The following is a 15110-nucleotide window of genomic DNA, read 5'->3' as shown; positions in this document are numbered from 1 at the left end:
AGTCATTTTATTTACCTTTGTGATGGTCGTTGTTGGCTTGATGGAATAGAGTGGCCGGTTTCCACAGCATTAAACGCTTGATGAGGAACGTAGCCTTCTTCTTTCACCATCTTGAGGAATGATCCCTTGTGGGTGCGGTGGTTTGCGATAATTTTACCTAGTTCCTCATCAATTGTGTTCTGTTTAGCTGATAGCTTTTTGCATCAAGTGTACAGATGGCTTGTGCGGGTTATTTGTGGAGCCTGATGGATGGGATATTTCAACCTTGCAGTCTACACTCTGCCTTTGAACTATTAACTCAATTTTCTCACTCTCTCGCTGTCGTCTGCCAGCTCTTTAATGTTTAAACCACCTGCCCTCACTGCTGCATTCTTGACCAATCACGTGGCTTTAACCGACGACTGGGGGTGGGGAATAGAGGACAAAGTTGAAACGAGTCCAAATGTCACTGTTTTCTCTCCATTTTCTCACGCTCTCTCTGTCGTCTGCCTGTCTCTATAATGTTTAAACCACCTCCCCTCACTGCTGCGTTCCTGACCATTCTTGACTGGAGGCGGGGAATAGGGTACAAAAACAAGCCGGATGCCATTTTCTTGTTAGGAGAACAGGCTCTTTTGCGAACGACACATCACTCATTGTGGCAGGTCCGTGTGTAAAATAGTTCTTATGCCAAGGTAAAATGTTCATAAATTTAACGTTCGTAAACTGAAAAGTTCATAAGCCAAGGGTTCGTAAACCGATGTATCACTGTATCTGGTTTGTTTGCCATAACCATCTTGGGAGTCTGTATCTGGAATTCCCACAAGATCTTTGCTCAGTCATTCTCTACCACTTTTGGAGTTGTTTCCCATTTTGACCTTGAGGTTTCCAGTCCTTACTCTGCACAGATGTTTCGGTAGACTATGCCAGTCACCTGGTTCTGGCGCTCCTCGTAGGATTTCGCTGCCAACATCTGCAGTGATGTGTTTGATTGGCTCAGGCGCCTCTTTGCCCAACATACACCTTGGGTTTTGTCTGGTGTGGTATATCTGGGCCTCTATGACTCTGGTGCTCAGGACGTGCTCCTGAGCAACCAGGATGAGTGCCTCTGCGCTGTCCTCTAGGCCAGCCCGCTCGAGCCACTGATAGTACTTCCTGGGATTGGCCAGTTCAGTTATGGTCCTGTGGTATCGTCTGGACTGTGGCTGTAATGTTAAAGGACAACCGACACCATTGTTTTGTTTCCTAACTGACATCAGAAAAACGTTTTATAGCATCTAAAATACCCAAAACATGCAGGCTGATATTTTTAGTCAAATGCAAAACACCAATAAAAATGAGTTAAAGTGTCCCAAAAATACTTGAAAATTACCTTGGGGATGCAGAGTATCAGAACGTCCCGCCCCCTTGTTCGTGACATCACGCCAGGACGTCTTGCCTTGCTCTAGAATCAAAACAATGGCTTCAGATTCGGAGAAGTTCTGAATATGATTCACATAGTTCTGAAGAGGAAAGCATACATGTTTGCAATCGATTAAATCGCGTCCCAGAAAATGCACAAGATGGCGCCCAAGCTCCGTTGGAAATGGGCTGATTTGTCTGCTGGGAATTTGTGTCAACTAGTATCAAATACTAGTCCTGGTGCAACACACGACGATTCACCATCGCGTTATTTATGTGTTTTCCTTCTAATTTTGCCATCAACACGGATCAACACGAATTTTCCAGACCAAACAAAGTACCCAAAATGCATTGTGTGTCGCTTTCTCGGTCAGGAATCACCAACTGAAAAACAAGAATTCCTGAATATTCAGCGCGAGTCTAAAACCGTAAAATATCGCTATATGCCGAGGAATATTTGTAAAATACACTCAGTAGAAGTCATTTCAAGTGATTTTACAAATTATGGACACATCTTGTCCGCAGGCGTCGGTTGTCGTTTAACCGTCAAAATGTCCAAAAATGTAACAGAATGTTACTCTTTGGTCATTCAGGCATCTCAAGCAAGCAATGCACATTGTTTAAATAAACACTAAATCTTGGATCCAGACATTCATGTTTCTTTCCCTCTAAATATAGTAACGTATCCATAATGTGAGCATTCTGTTGTGTCAGGAAAAAAGTTTACTCTGAGCTTTGAGCCGCAATTCATTAGCGCTTGGCAAATCTGAGAACACAGTTTGTCAGCCATGGCCGTTCTGCATCATTTTTAGATCTAGTCTTTCGTACCAAATTCAGAACGGAAGCAAAAGTTGTCACTTGAGCTAAACGGCTCTCAATGGGCCCCATTCAGACTCACCGGACTTTTAACAATTGTGTTTTATCTACATGATTTAGTCCCATCAAGCCCATCTGGGTCTCCTTGGAGTGGCATTAAGATGAAACCAGACAAACTGATTTGACCACTACCTGCTCCCCTGTTTGCCAGCCGTGAATAATGTGTAATGACATTCGGAGTATCGCAGGGAGCCTTGCGACATGCATTCATTGTCCCAAATGGACAGATCAATCAAAAGAAGCTCTTGAAAAGCCTTGACACAGAATACTGGTCCACTGACTTGAGTCACAAACTCACTAACATCTGGTTTAATCGCGGTAAAGTGTCACTCAGTAGGCCACATCATCAAACCATTTTCTTTTCTTTTTAAAGGGCAGACACCTTATGGCACTACCTGCCACCCCGTCATCATGCCGCTTTACAGTAATTGAAGTTTGCAGACCATAATAAGATTACACTAATGGCCTTGGCTGTGTAAAGTGGCATTGAGAATGCTGTCCCGGTTGTAGTGTGCTGTATACTTCAGTGGGACCTTGGTTCAGACAGGTGGGATGATGAAGTTTCCGAGTCGCTAACCACTGCACATTTTAAGAATGAAAGGGCAGACTGGGTTATAGCACTACTATTATTTTTCCATTTGGTTTTAATTTCATATTTATGGCCTAGAAGTGCTTTTCATACAAATATTCTCTGTATTTCTGTGTGATGAATTTCAGATTCTTTGCATAGAGATGCACTTAAATGTTGCAGCTGTCGAACAGAGATATGTCATCATATGAGCTGTAACACAATGTGCTAAGATTTGCACAGTTATCATTGGTGATGCAAACTAACCAAGTAAATGACACCAAAATTGAAATAAAATCAATTTTAAAAATGAACAGTAACTCATATTAAATCAGATTAGATTTACTGCAATAATAGTGAATGTCCTTTCGCTCTGTCTTTGTGAATTAATATCCTACATGGGCTTCTGTGGTTAATTTTCAATATTTATATTGGTATTCCTGTCCGTTCATAAGAAAGACTTCCTTTAATACACAAGTTTGTTACCTTTGACCTTGATATTGGAAAATTAACACATTTATAGACACCATGTGTGTGTTTATCTCACTCTTTCTCTCTATCTCGATCTCTTAAAATTAGCTAGATAGATAGAAAGACAGACAGAGATACACAGGTAGACACGTAAACAAATGGACAGACACGATAGATAGATACGATAGATAGATAGATACGATAGATATGCGAGACAGAAAGATACGCTAGACAGACACGATAGATACACTAGACAGACACGATTGATATGCAAGACAGACTGATAGATACGATACGACAGATATGATACGATAGGTTTGATACGATAGATATAATACGATAGATAGATACGATACTTTAGATAGATACGATATGATAGATACAATACAATAGATGGATGGATGGATGGATGGATGGATGGATGGATGGATGGACGGACGGATACGATAGGTGGATACGATGGATGGATGGATACGACGGATACGACAGATAGATACGATAGATAGATAGATAGATAGATAGATAGATAGATAGATAGATAGATAGATAGATAGATAGATAGATAGATAGATAGATACGACAGATAGATATGCTAGATATGACAGATAAGCTAGACGGTATTTTCGATGCTATAAAACGTTTTTCTGATGTCAGTTAGGAAACAAAAAAGTGGTGTTGGTTGTCTTTTAATGCTTTAGGTTTAGTATATCTGTCCCAAACACTCCCTCCAAATGCTCCTGGCCCGGCCCCTCTGTCAAATTTTAGAACCCATTCTGGCCCGCGAGTCAAACGTATTCCCACCCCTGAGCTAGATAGATACAATAGATATGATAGATACAATAGATACGATAAATACAATAGATGGATACGATAGATACGATAGATACGATAGATATGATAGATAGATAGATATGATAGATACGATCGATAGATACGATCAATATCAGTAATTTTCTGTTCACTGTCGCCCTTAGTCTACTTGACAGTAACCCTGAGGTTCAAGCTGAATTGGGTCCACTCCCTGCATTTCTTTTTTTTCAATCTTCAAACCGGTTTTATCTGGCTTTGGGTCTGGATTGATTTCATGTTAGAAAGACAGTAATTGGTCTGAAGACAGCTTTTATTGTTGCACTCTTGAAAAGAAGAAGCGAGCACCTGGTGCTGGGCTTGATATTGATGCCACCCTATACAAAGGAGAAGCACAGTAGGAAATGAAACACTTGGAACATGCTTTTGACTGGTGGTTGGGATGCGCCGGCCAGCCGTTAAAAGCCTAGTCTGTAATGTCCCCTCTTCTCAGCCATTGTGTACGCTTTCTCTTTCGAAATGATGCACTGGCCTGATGTAAAGTCACCCAACCCTAATCCCCTTATATCTCCTGATGAATCCCAGCAGCACACAGCAGGCATGGCACCTAATTGAATTTCCTTGTGTTCACAATGAACACACACCCAGGACCTGTAAGTTCCAGTCTGTGCCTTTGATAAGCAAATGACCCCGATGGAATTGAGGTCAGCGTCTGCGAAAACAAGAACGCGGGAAGGAAAACTAAAATTCTGCTCTCGGCCACGCTTGCAATACAGACTCCGCTAAAGATTGAGTCCAGTGAGGTTTTTGTTGAGCCTTTCTTGACTTAAAGGACAACCGACGTCTCTGGACAAGTTGTGTCCATAATTTGTAAAATTGCTTCAAATGACTTCTACTGAGCAAACATTCCACCACATATCGCTATATTTTACCTTTTAAGACTCGCGCTAAATATTCAGGAAGTCTTGTTTTTGAGTTGGTGACGATTCCTGACGTCACGTCACGGAAGCAACGCCCCTGACCGAGAAAGGACACACAATGCATTTTGCTGTACTTTGTTTGGTCTGAAAACTTAGTGTTGATCGGTGTTGATGGCGAAATTAGAAGGAAAACATAGAAATAACGCGATGGTGAATCATTGTGTGTTGCACTAAGACTACTATTTGATACTAGTTGACACACATTCCCAGCAGACAAATCAGCCCATTTCCAACGGAGCTTGGGCGCCATCTTGTGCATTTTCTGGGACGCTACATTGGAGTCCTGACGCCTCAAAATGAGACGGAAGGATTTCTTTAATCGATTGCAAACATTTATGCTTTCCTCTTCAGAACTATTTGAATCATATTCATAACTGGATGAGTAACAAGAAAGCATATTCTCCGAATCTGAAGCCATTGTTTTGATTCTAGAGCAAGGCAAGACGTTCTGGCGTGATGTCACGAACAAGGGGGCGGGACCTTCTGAAACTCGCCATTTACGAGGCCATTTTGAAGTAGTTTTGGGACCCTTTAAGTCATTTTTATTGGTGTTTTGCATTTGACTAAAAGTATCCTGCGTGTTTTGGGTATTTTAGATGCCATCAAACGTTTTTTTGGTGTCAGGAAACGAAAATTGGTGTCGGTTGTCCTTTAAATTTCCTTCACTCCATTTGTATGCCCCCTCCTTAATTTGCTCAAACTCTGCTGATTCCTGAGCCCTCTCAAGTCTACTGCCTGAATGGAGGTTTTTTTTTTGGATTGCTTCTTTTAGATTATTGATTACAAGCCTCCCACCCCATTTCTGGTTGCCTCTCCTGTGTATTTATTGCTGCCTGGTTACAAAATCCATTTTCTTCCATATTTCTTCCTCGCAAATTCGCAAATCAACGAAGGCCAGAAAAGCAACCTTGACAACACATTTCACCAGACAGAAATGGCAACATTCCCTTTTCCACAAACAATTTCAGTCACAAGCGTGTTCACGGATGACGGGATTTCTCCTCCAACCACTGACGGAGCTGATATCCGAAGGCCCTTCCTGTTGTTGACTTTGATTGCTTATTGAAAGAGAAGTGACATTGATGAATGTGTCGGTGTTGCCAAAGTTGAACAGGAAGTTAAACTCCCTTTGAGTGAAGCAGTGAGAGGAGAAGAAGCAAGTTTTATCGCAGCTAATGTTGAATATCTGCATGTTTGCTATGTTTGGGTAATACGATGAAAATGTTTCTTCAGCCGTCATCTGTTCTTCTTTGAAGGTGTCGGACGTTTCGCTTCTTATCCAAGAAACTTCGTCAGCAAACTAAAGTCTTACTGGTAGTTTAGGCCCTATATATATATATATATATATATATATATATATATATATATATATATATATATATATATATATATATATATATATATATATATATATATATATATCCCCACTGTCCAGACGTGGCGGTGCCGGACTCTCCTATGATAGGTCCCTGCTCTCAGGTTGGGGGGAGCAGAGGACTACTCCCTGCAGCTCCACTGATTGTTCCGATTGTTCTGACTAACGACTGGCCTGATTGCCCCACTTCCTCCAGTATCACCTCATCAGTATTACTAATCCTGTTGCCTAAGCAGGCTGTTGTATGAACGATCCAAATTGAACCTCACCCCAGCATGGCGGTTTAGTGAAGGATTTTGCTGTTTTATGAAAATCGCTTCATTTACTCCCCTTTCAAACCATCTATGTTCTTTCGCTAACATGTTAACCACATTGTCGTCAAATGAGTGGTTGCTAGCTTTTAGGTGCATATGTACTGCCGATTGAGGCCCACTAGTATTATCCCTGCGATTTATATAAAGTCTTTTTTTGAGAATTTGTTGAGTCTCCCCAATGTATTACTCTTTAAAATTTTCATTCTTACAATGTAGTGAATAAACTACATTAGTTTGTTTTTCATTTGGAAGCCTATCTTTTGGATGCACTAATTTTTTTGCCTTAAAGTGTTTAACGGTTTGAAATAAGTAGGAATTTTGTGTTGCCAAAGGGCTCTTTGTAGTTGATTGACATGATTGGTCAAGAACGCAGCAGTGAGGGGAGGTGTTTAAAAATTAAAGAGACAGGCACACGGCAGAGAGAGAGTGAGAAAATGCATAGAAAACAGTGAAATTTGGACTCATTTCAACTTTGATACTTCAAAGGCAGAGTGTAGACTGCAATGTTAAAATTCCCCTCAATCAGGCTCCACAAATAACCCGCACAAGCCATTTGTACACGTGATGAAAAAAACTAGCTAAATAGAACACAATTGATGAGGAACAAGGTAAAATTATCGCAGAGAAAGCACCTAGAAGGGATGGTGAAAGAAGAAGGCCACGTTCCTCATCAAGTGTTTAATGCTGATGAAACCTGCCACTCCATTCCATCAAGCCATCAACGACCATCACAAAGGTAAATAAAACCAGTTTATTATACTTTACAGTTTATTTATTTAATTATAATACCATAGCACATTTATTATACATAAAGTAAGGTATACCAGTCAATAAATTTGCGTAGTTGTAAATTAAAAGTAGAAAATTATGTTTTATCTGGACCTGGGAACGGATTATTCTCATTTTAATGGTTTCCTATGAGAAATTAAATTTTGGGATGCACACGTTTCGCCTTACACACTCTGTCATGGAACCAATTGAGTTCGTAAGCCAAGGTATCACTGTACTATTTTCATGACACCCCCGGGACAAATTATTGGTATGACAAAATATATTCCAATTGTCAAGATTAATTGCTGCCGTGAACGTACATTCCTATTACTTGTTACCAATGTGGAGTATGATTTAATTGGGGGGAAAAATATTGGATAGATTTTCTCCGAGCAGTGTTTCTTTCAGTTGTCAGACACAGCAAAGCATGAGGTAATTACGGAGACGGAAGGGATAAGGAAACAGAACACAATTACAACATTGGCAAGTAGAGCTTCAAATTGCTCCTCTTTAGATTTTCTCACCTCCACTTGCTATTGTTCGTGCATTGCGTCTCCATTCTGATCTTTTATTCCTTTCACCCTCCAGCTCAAAGACAGGGAGAAGTTTGCATTAATCAGATATTTTTTTTTTTCTCCAGCCTTGCCAGGCATTGAATATGAGGCTGTGCGTGAGCACCTAATATATTGAATGTCTTGTGAAATATGGCAAATGATATGCGTATACGGTTTAAAGGACAACCGACGTCTCTGGACAATTTGTGTCCATAATTTGTAAAATGGCTTCAAATGACTTCTACTGAGCGTATTTTACAAAGAGTCCACCGCATATAGCTATATTTTTTACGTTTTAAGACTCGCGCTGAATATTCCGGAAGTCTTGTTTTTGAGTTGGTGACGAGTCCGTACGTGACGTCACTGAAGGAACGCCCCTGACCGAAAAAAGGACACATTGTAGCAGTCCTTCCATCACGTCAATGCATTTTGATGTACTTTGTTTCGTCTGAAAACTTTGTGTAGCACCAAAAAGAGGCAGGAGAGGGCGACAAAGCTCTGTGTCAGGAATTAATCAGCCCGTGACGCGGAGCTTTGTCGCTATTTCTGCCTCTTTTTGGGTTATACATTTCCCCCCAATGTTGCCTCAAAATGGCACGGAATAAATTGTTTAATCGATTGCAAACATGTATGCTTTCCTCTTCAGAACTATTTGAATCATATTCATAACTGGATGAGTAGCAAGAAAGCATATTCTCCGAATCTGAATCCATTGTTTTGATTCTCCAACAAGACAAGACGTATTGGGGTGACACCACGAACATGGGGGCGGGACCTTCTGAAACTGGACACTTCCGGTTTCAAATTGAAGTACTTTTTACACACTTTAAGTCATTTTCATTGGTGTTTTGCATTTGACTAAAAATATCATATTGCGTGTTTTGGGTATTTTAGATGCTCTAAACCCCTTTTCTGATGTCAGGAAACCAAAAAGTGATGTCGGTTGTCCTTTAACAACAGCTGAAGCTGGGAAAAAAGTGAAATGCCGCCCCCTTGTGGAACTGATAAAACATTACCAGAGGCCATGGACAGCGCTTTATCGGCACCCAGGCATGAAAAAAACAAAGACTTGAACAAATTTGGGAATGGCGCTCTACTTCATATTTTCAATTCCCAAATACATTCGGGAATGGCAGTGAATGAGTTAAAGTACAACTAATTGCATTTTTACCTCCCAAATCTTTGGTCGATTGTCAATTTCATAAGATCTCTGACTGTAACGTGTCCTTGAGAGCTTTGAAAGGCGCTTAAAATGAAATGTATTATTATTATTATTATTAAATTCCTTGTATGTTCTACATACTTGGCAATAAAGATGATTCTGATTCTGATTATTATTATTATTATTATTATTATTATTATCATCTTGGTTGATGCAATACAGCTACATATATCAATATGCCTTTCTTGATACTTGCACTATGTACAGTTTTTTTATGAAAGTTTTGCACAATTACAGTATATAGTTGACATTTTACTATGCTTAGAATATCTTGTTTTATAACCTTTCACACACACACACACACACACACACACACACACACACACACACACACACACACACACACACACCCCCCACCCCATCCCCTTTCAAATTGCTGCTGTGGACTGCAAATGTCCCCATTGTGGCACAAATAAAGGTACAGTGGGACCCTGGCTTACGAACTTAATTGGTTCCCAGACAGAGTGTGGAAGTGGAAAAGTGTGTATCCCGAAAATTAATTTTCCATAGGAAACCATTAAAATGAATTAAAATGTATTCTGATTTTCATTGTGATCAAACGGAGCCTCTATTTTTTTTTTGGCTTCCAAAAACAACTGTTTTTGTTGTCAATATCTCCCAAGTGCTTCATTTAATAGCTATCTGGGTTTGATGGTCAGATAGGTGCCACTTAATCCTCAATTTAATGTCTGGAGCTGAAAACGATCACAACAGACAGCTCAAGTGTATGGGAAAAGCACAAGTGTCACAAAGTGCTTTTATGCAAATGCCAATTGGAGAGCGACACTCCATTGAGAGTAAAATATACCGACACTGCGTTGCCGGTCTTGCTGATGTGTCCTCTGAGGCTCCCTGGAATATTTGGTGTTGATATGAAAGGTTCAAAACCTCTATGGGGAAAAGACCCCCGAGAGAGGAAAAGATCTGACGAGGTGAGCGTGAAATGAAAGAGAAAACGGAAAGATCCCTTCAGCAAGTCCGACAGGAGGCCCAGCGATTAAGATGAAGAAAATAGATCCCGATTGAATTGCCAATATGAGGTTATAGGAAAATGAAAGCTTGTCTCTCAAATATGAACTCAGTACTCTTGACAAAATGGAATTGTATTACAGAGAAGATTTGTCCCAATCTTGTTTAGTGGCTGCAGTCTTTTCACAATAAAACCACTTCTGGATTGTATTTCTAAGATGTAATTACCTTCACATTGTTACTTTCGAGGAGCTGGATGGATCGGCTGAGTACCGTAATTTCTGGACTACAGTGATACATTCATTGGGTTACGAACTTAGTTGGTTCCCAGACAGAGTGTGTAAGGCGAAAAGTGTGTATCCCAAAAATGTATTTCCCATAGGAAACCATCAAAATGACAATAATCCGTTCCCAGGTCCCCATAAAACATAATTTTCTACTTTCTAATTTTCTAAGCCTTAAAACTACACAAACTATACCTTATTTTATGTATATTAAATGTGCTATTGTAGTATAATTAAAGAAATGAACTGTATTGTATCATAAAGTCGTTTTATTTACCTTTGTGATGGGAGTTGATGGCTTGATGGAACGGAGTGGCTGATTTCATCAGCATGAAACACTTGATGAGGAATGTCACCTTTTTCTTTTACCATCTTGAGGAATGATCCCTTGTAGGTGCTTTCTCTGCGATAATTTGAACTAAAAAACACTAAATCACTAAAAGACCGCCCCTGACCATAAAAAAGACACATTGTAGCGGTCCTTCCATCACGTCAATGTATTTTGCTGTACTTGTTTGGTCTGGGGACCTCGTGTTGCACTCAAAAGCCGCCAGAAGGCCAGAAGAGGGCGTCCAAGCGCCATATAAGGAATTTATCAGCCTGTGGACACGGAGGTGGCCACAGGAGGTCGCCATTTTGTGCCTCTTTTTTTTTGGGTGAGAGAATTCCGCCCAATGTTGCCTCAAAATGGCACGGAATAAATTATTTAATCGATTGCAAACATGTATGCTTTGCTCTTCAGAACTATTTGAATCATATTCAAAACTGGATGTGTAACAAGAAAGCAGTCTCCGAATCTGAAGCCATTGTTTTGATTCTCGAGCAATGCAAGACGTCTTGGCGTGACGTCACGAACTGGGGGCGGGACTTTCTGAAAATGCCCAATTCGCAGATCAATTTTTTGCAGATTTTGGACACTTTAAGTCATTTTTATTCGTGTTTTGCATTTGACTAAAAATATCATACTGCGTGTTTTGGGTATTTTAGATGCTATAAAAGTTTTTTCTGATGTCAGTTAAAAAACAAAAAAGTGACGTCGGTTGTCCTTTAATGTTTGTGAGGCGAAAATTTTGTCAGCGAAATCATTCGCAAGCTGAGGTATCACTGTACAGCACAGGTGTCAAAGTCAAGGCCCGGGGGCCAAATCCGGCCCGCCACATCATTTTTTTTTGGCCCGCGAAAACGAATCAAACGTGTGAAATTCCATGATGCTTGCTAAAATCCTCACCTAAATTTCATATTTTTGGATGTAAACCATAACAACAATCATTATTCTTGACTTTAGATTTGAAAACGAGTTATTCATTAATTTGCAGTGTGCTCTATATGTAATATTTGAAGGGATTTAAACATTCTAATGGGTTCCCCAAATTCATAACGGCCCTCGAGAGGAAACCATAACTACAATGTGGCCCGTGGCAAAAAATGACTTTGACACCCCTGCTGTACAGTATTATGTTTTGGTGGTTTTTTTTTTTGCATTTCTGTATTTCATCCCACATGTTAGTTTTACAAACAATACCGCTGATGCCTGCAGGCTCTTCTCATCTTCTTCAGTTAACAAGCAATCTGTTTGTGTAATATTCCAATTTTCCCATTTGTTCATTTTTTTCCACTCATTTCTAAACGACATGGCTCGATTTGTGCCAAAGGAACAAACAAAAAAAAAAAAAAAAAAGCATATATTTTTTTCTTCTATTGCTTCGCAGCTCTGCCAGTCATGGAGGTGACAATCGAAATCACCAGGCAGCAAGTGGAGAAGATCTTCGGCTTGGATGAATACTGGTGTCAGTGCGTCGCCTGGAGTACAACAGGAACCCAGAAAAGCCAAAAAGCGTACATCAGGATTGCTTGTGAGTGCACTTTCAAATGATTCTAGTCTAGCAAGTCCATCACAATCTGTTCTGTGAAGTTGGTCAAATGGTGGAAAAATAAATAAGTGAATCTGTTTGCTGTAAAAGATCTTCGACCATGAACCATAAAACGAAAGTAATTTTCATTTTGAACTAGCAAAGAGCGCACCATAAGCTTTGTGAGTTTTTATGTATTTATTTTTTTGTTAAATTAACTAATTCACTGCCAGACAATGTGTCCACTCCAGTGCCAGGGTTTTTGTCATTTTCACTCAAATTGCAGGACTCACAGAATATTGAGTTTTCGGACTACATAAATATTCAATGCAGTGTAAGAAACTAGAGACGCTCTTCTTGCATCAGAAAAAAAAGAGATAATTCCTAGATTATGTGGGTCTGGATATGATGGTGGGTGGCTGTTCAAAATACAATATAATAATAATAACAATAATAATAATAATAATAATTATTATTATTATTATTATTATGGCTGTTCAAAATACAATATAATAATAATTATAATTATTATTATTGTTATTATTATTATTATTATTATTATTATTATTATTATTATTATTATTATTATATTGTATTTTGAACAGCCATAATAATAATAATAATTATTATTATTATTATATTGTATTTTGAACAGCCACCCACATTTCAAGATCATATCCAGACCCATATAATTTAGGAAGTATCTCTTTTATCTCTTTAATAATAATAATAATAATAATTATTATTATTATTATTATTATAATGCATTTCATTTCTAAGCACCTACGCTTATGAACTTAATTGGTTCTCAGACAGAGTGTGTAAGGCAAAAAGTGTGTATCCCGAAAATGTATTTCCAATAGGAAACCATTAAAATGAGAATAATTTGTTCCCAGGTCCCCATAAAACATAATTTTCTACTTTCTAATTTTCCAAGTTTTAAAACTACACAAAATATCCCTTATTTCATGTATAATAAATGTGCTATGGTATTATAATGAAAGAAACAAACTGTACACTGTACTATATAATAAAGTTGTTTTATTTACCTTTGTGATGGTCGTTGATGGCTTGATGGAATGGAGTGGCCAACGTCATCAGCATTAAACACTTGATGAGGAACGTAGCCTTCTTCTTTCTCCATCTTGAGGAATGATCCCTTGTAGGTGCTTTCTCTGCGATAATTTTACCTAGTTCCTCATCAATTGTGTTCTGTTTAGCTGGGTCGATAGCTTTTTGCATCAAGTGTACAGATAGCTTGTGCAGGTTGTTTGTGGAGCCTGATTGATGGGATATTTTAACCTTGCAGCCTTTGAACTATCAAAGTTGAAACTCTCTCACTGTCTGCCTGTTTCTTTAATGTTTAAACCACCGCCCCTCGCTGCTGCGTTCTTGACCAATCACGTGGCTTTAACCGAAGACTGGGGGTGGAGAATAGAGGACAAAAACAGTCGGCTGCCATGTTCTTGTGAGGAGAACGGGCTCGTTCGCGAACAAAACGTCACTCATTGTGGCGCTCCATGTGTATCCCGAAAAATAGTTTGTATGCCAAGGTAAAATTTTCATACATTTAACATTCGTAAACCGCAAAGTTTGTAAGCCAAGGGGTTCGTAAACCGAGGTATCACTAGATATGTTGTGGAAAAAAAAAATCACCTAAAAGGTGGAAGAGCCATTGCAAGATGTAGCAGGGCGAGATAGAGGTCACTAATCACACAACGGGGATGATTATGGTCTTATTCCATCCCATTAAGTTATATGCAGTGACCTCTTGTGCAGATTCTCATGCATAATATCATGCTACAGTGGAACCTCCAAAGTCAAACGGCGCAAAAGTTATGCATGTTGGAGTTCAGCCAATGATTTCCGTGGAGGGGGTCCGTTGCGAAAGTCAAATAGAGAGGGAGGTGGAGGATATTGCGACCACAGTAGGGCCGCAATTACAAATTTGTCAAGCAGAGTTTCACCTGAACGGGCTGTGGGTATGAAAACAACAAAAAAACTCATTCACTGCCATTACAGCATTTTTGCACGTCTGGCAGCGAATAAGTTAAAAATAGACTGTACATATTTATAAATAATAATATGATTAATAACAGTGGCAGCAGCTACAACAGCAATCATAGTAATGATATTTAAAATGTATTAATAATATTGAAAATATTAATAATGATGATTATTATTGTTACAACAGTAACAACAGTAATAATAGTACTAATTACTAACATTAATAATAGTAATGATAGTAATGAAATTTAAAAAATATGAATAATATTAAAAATATTAATAATGCTGATTATTGTGATTATTGTTATTATTGTTATTATATTACTACATTATTACTGTACTGTTATTATTTGTTGTTGTTGTTGTTATTAATATTACTGTTACCAGCATCATTATTATTATCAATAACATATTATTATTACACAATTATTATTATTAAGTATTATTATTGTTGTTATATTATATTATTATTCTTATCATCATCATCATCATCATTATTATTAGTATTAGTATTTTTGTTATTATTATTATTATTATTATTATTATTATTATTGTACTGTTATTTGTTGTTGTTGCTGTTGTTAATATGACTGTTACTACTAATTGTTATGAGCATTATTATTATTATTATTATTATTATTATTACTGTACTGTTATCATTATGTGTTGTTATTAATATTAC

At 38.5% G+C, this 15110-nt stretch overlaps 1 protein-coding gene across 4 annotated transcripts in view; it reads left to right on the top strand.

Annotated features, from left to right (window-relative positions):
• The window catches only part of unc5a (unc-5 netrin receptor A), a 233535-nt gene that overhangs the window by 125719 nt on the left and 92706 nt on the right, over positions 1-15110 (top strand). For all 4 annotated transcript variants that reach the window (XM_089019674.1, XM_089019684.1, XM_089019659.1 and 1 more), the window contains one exon: positions 12281-12424. In XM_089019674.1, coding sequence (XP_088875800.1) covers positions 12281-12424 — 144 coding nt within the window. The remainder of the gene's footprint in view (positions 1-12280; positions 12425-15110) is intronic.

The sequence above is a fragment of the Hippocampus bargibanti genome, linkage group LG02 (genome assembly GCF_051943395.1).
Source record: "Hippocampus bargibanti isolate YZ-2025 linkage group LG02, ASM5194339v1, whole genome shotgun sequence".
Classification (NCBI taxonomy): domain Eukaryota; kingdom Metazoa; phylum Chordata; class Actinopteri; order Syngnathiformes; family Syngnathidae; genus Hippocampus; species Hippocampus bargibanti.
Note: the sequence above shows the minus strand (reverse complement) of the source record. Positions and strands in the feature narration are given on the sequence as shown.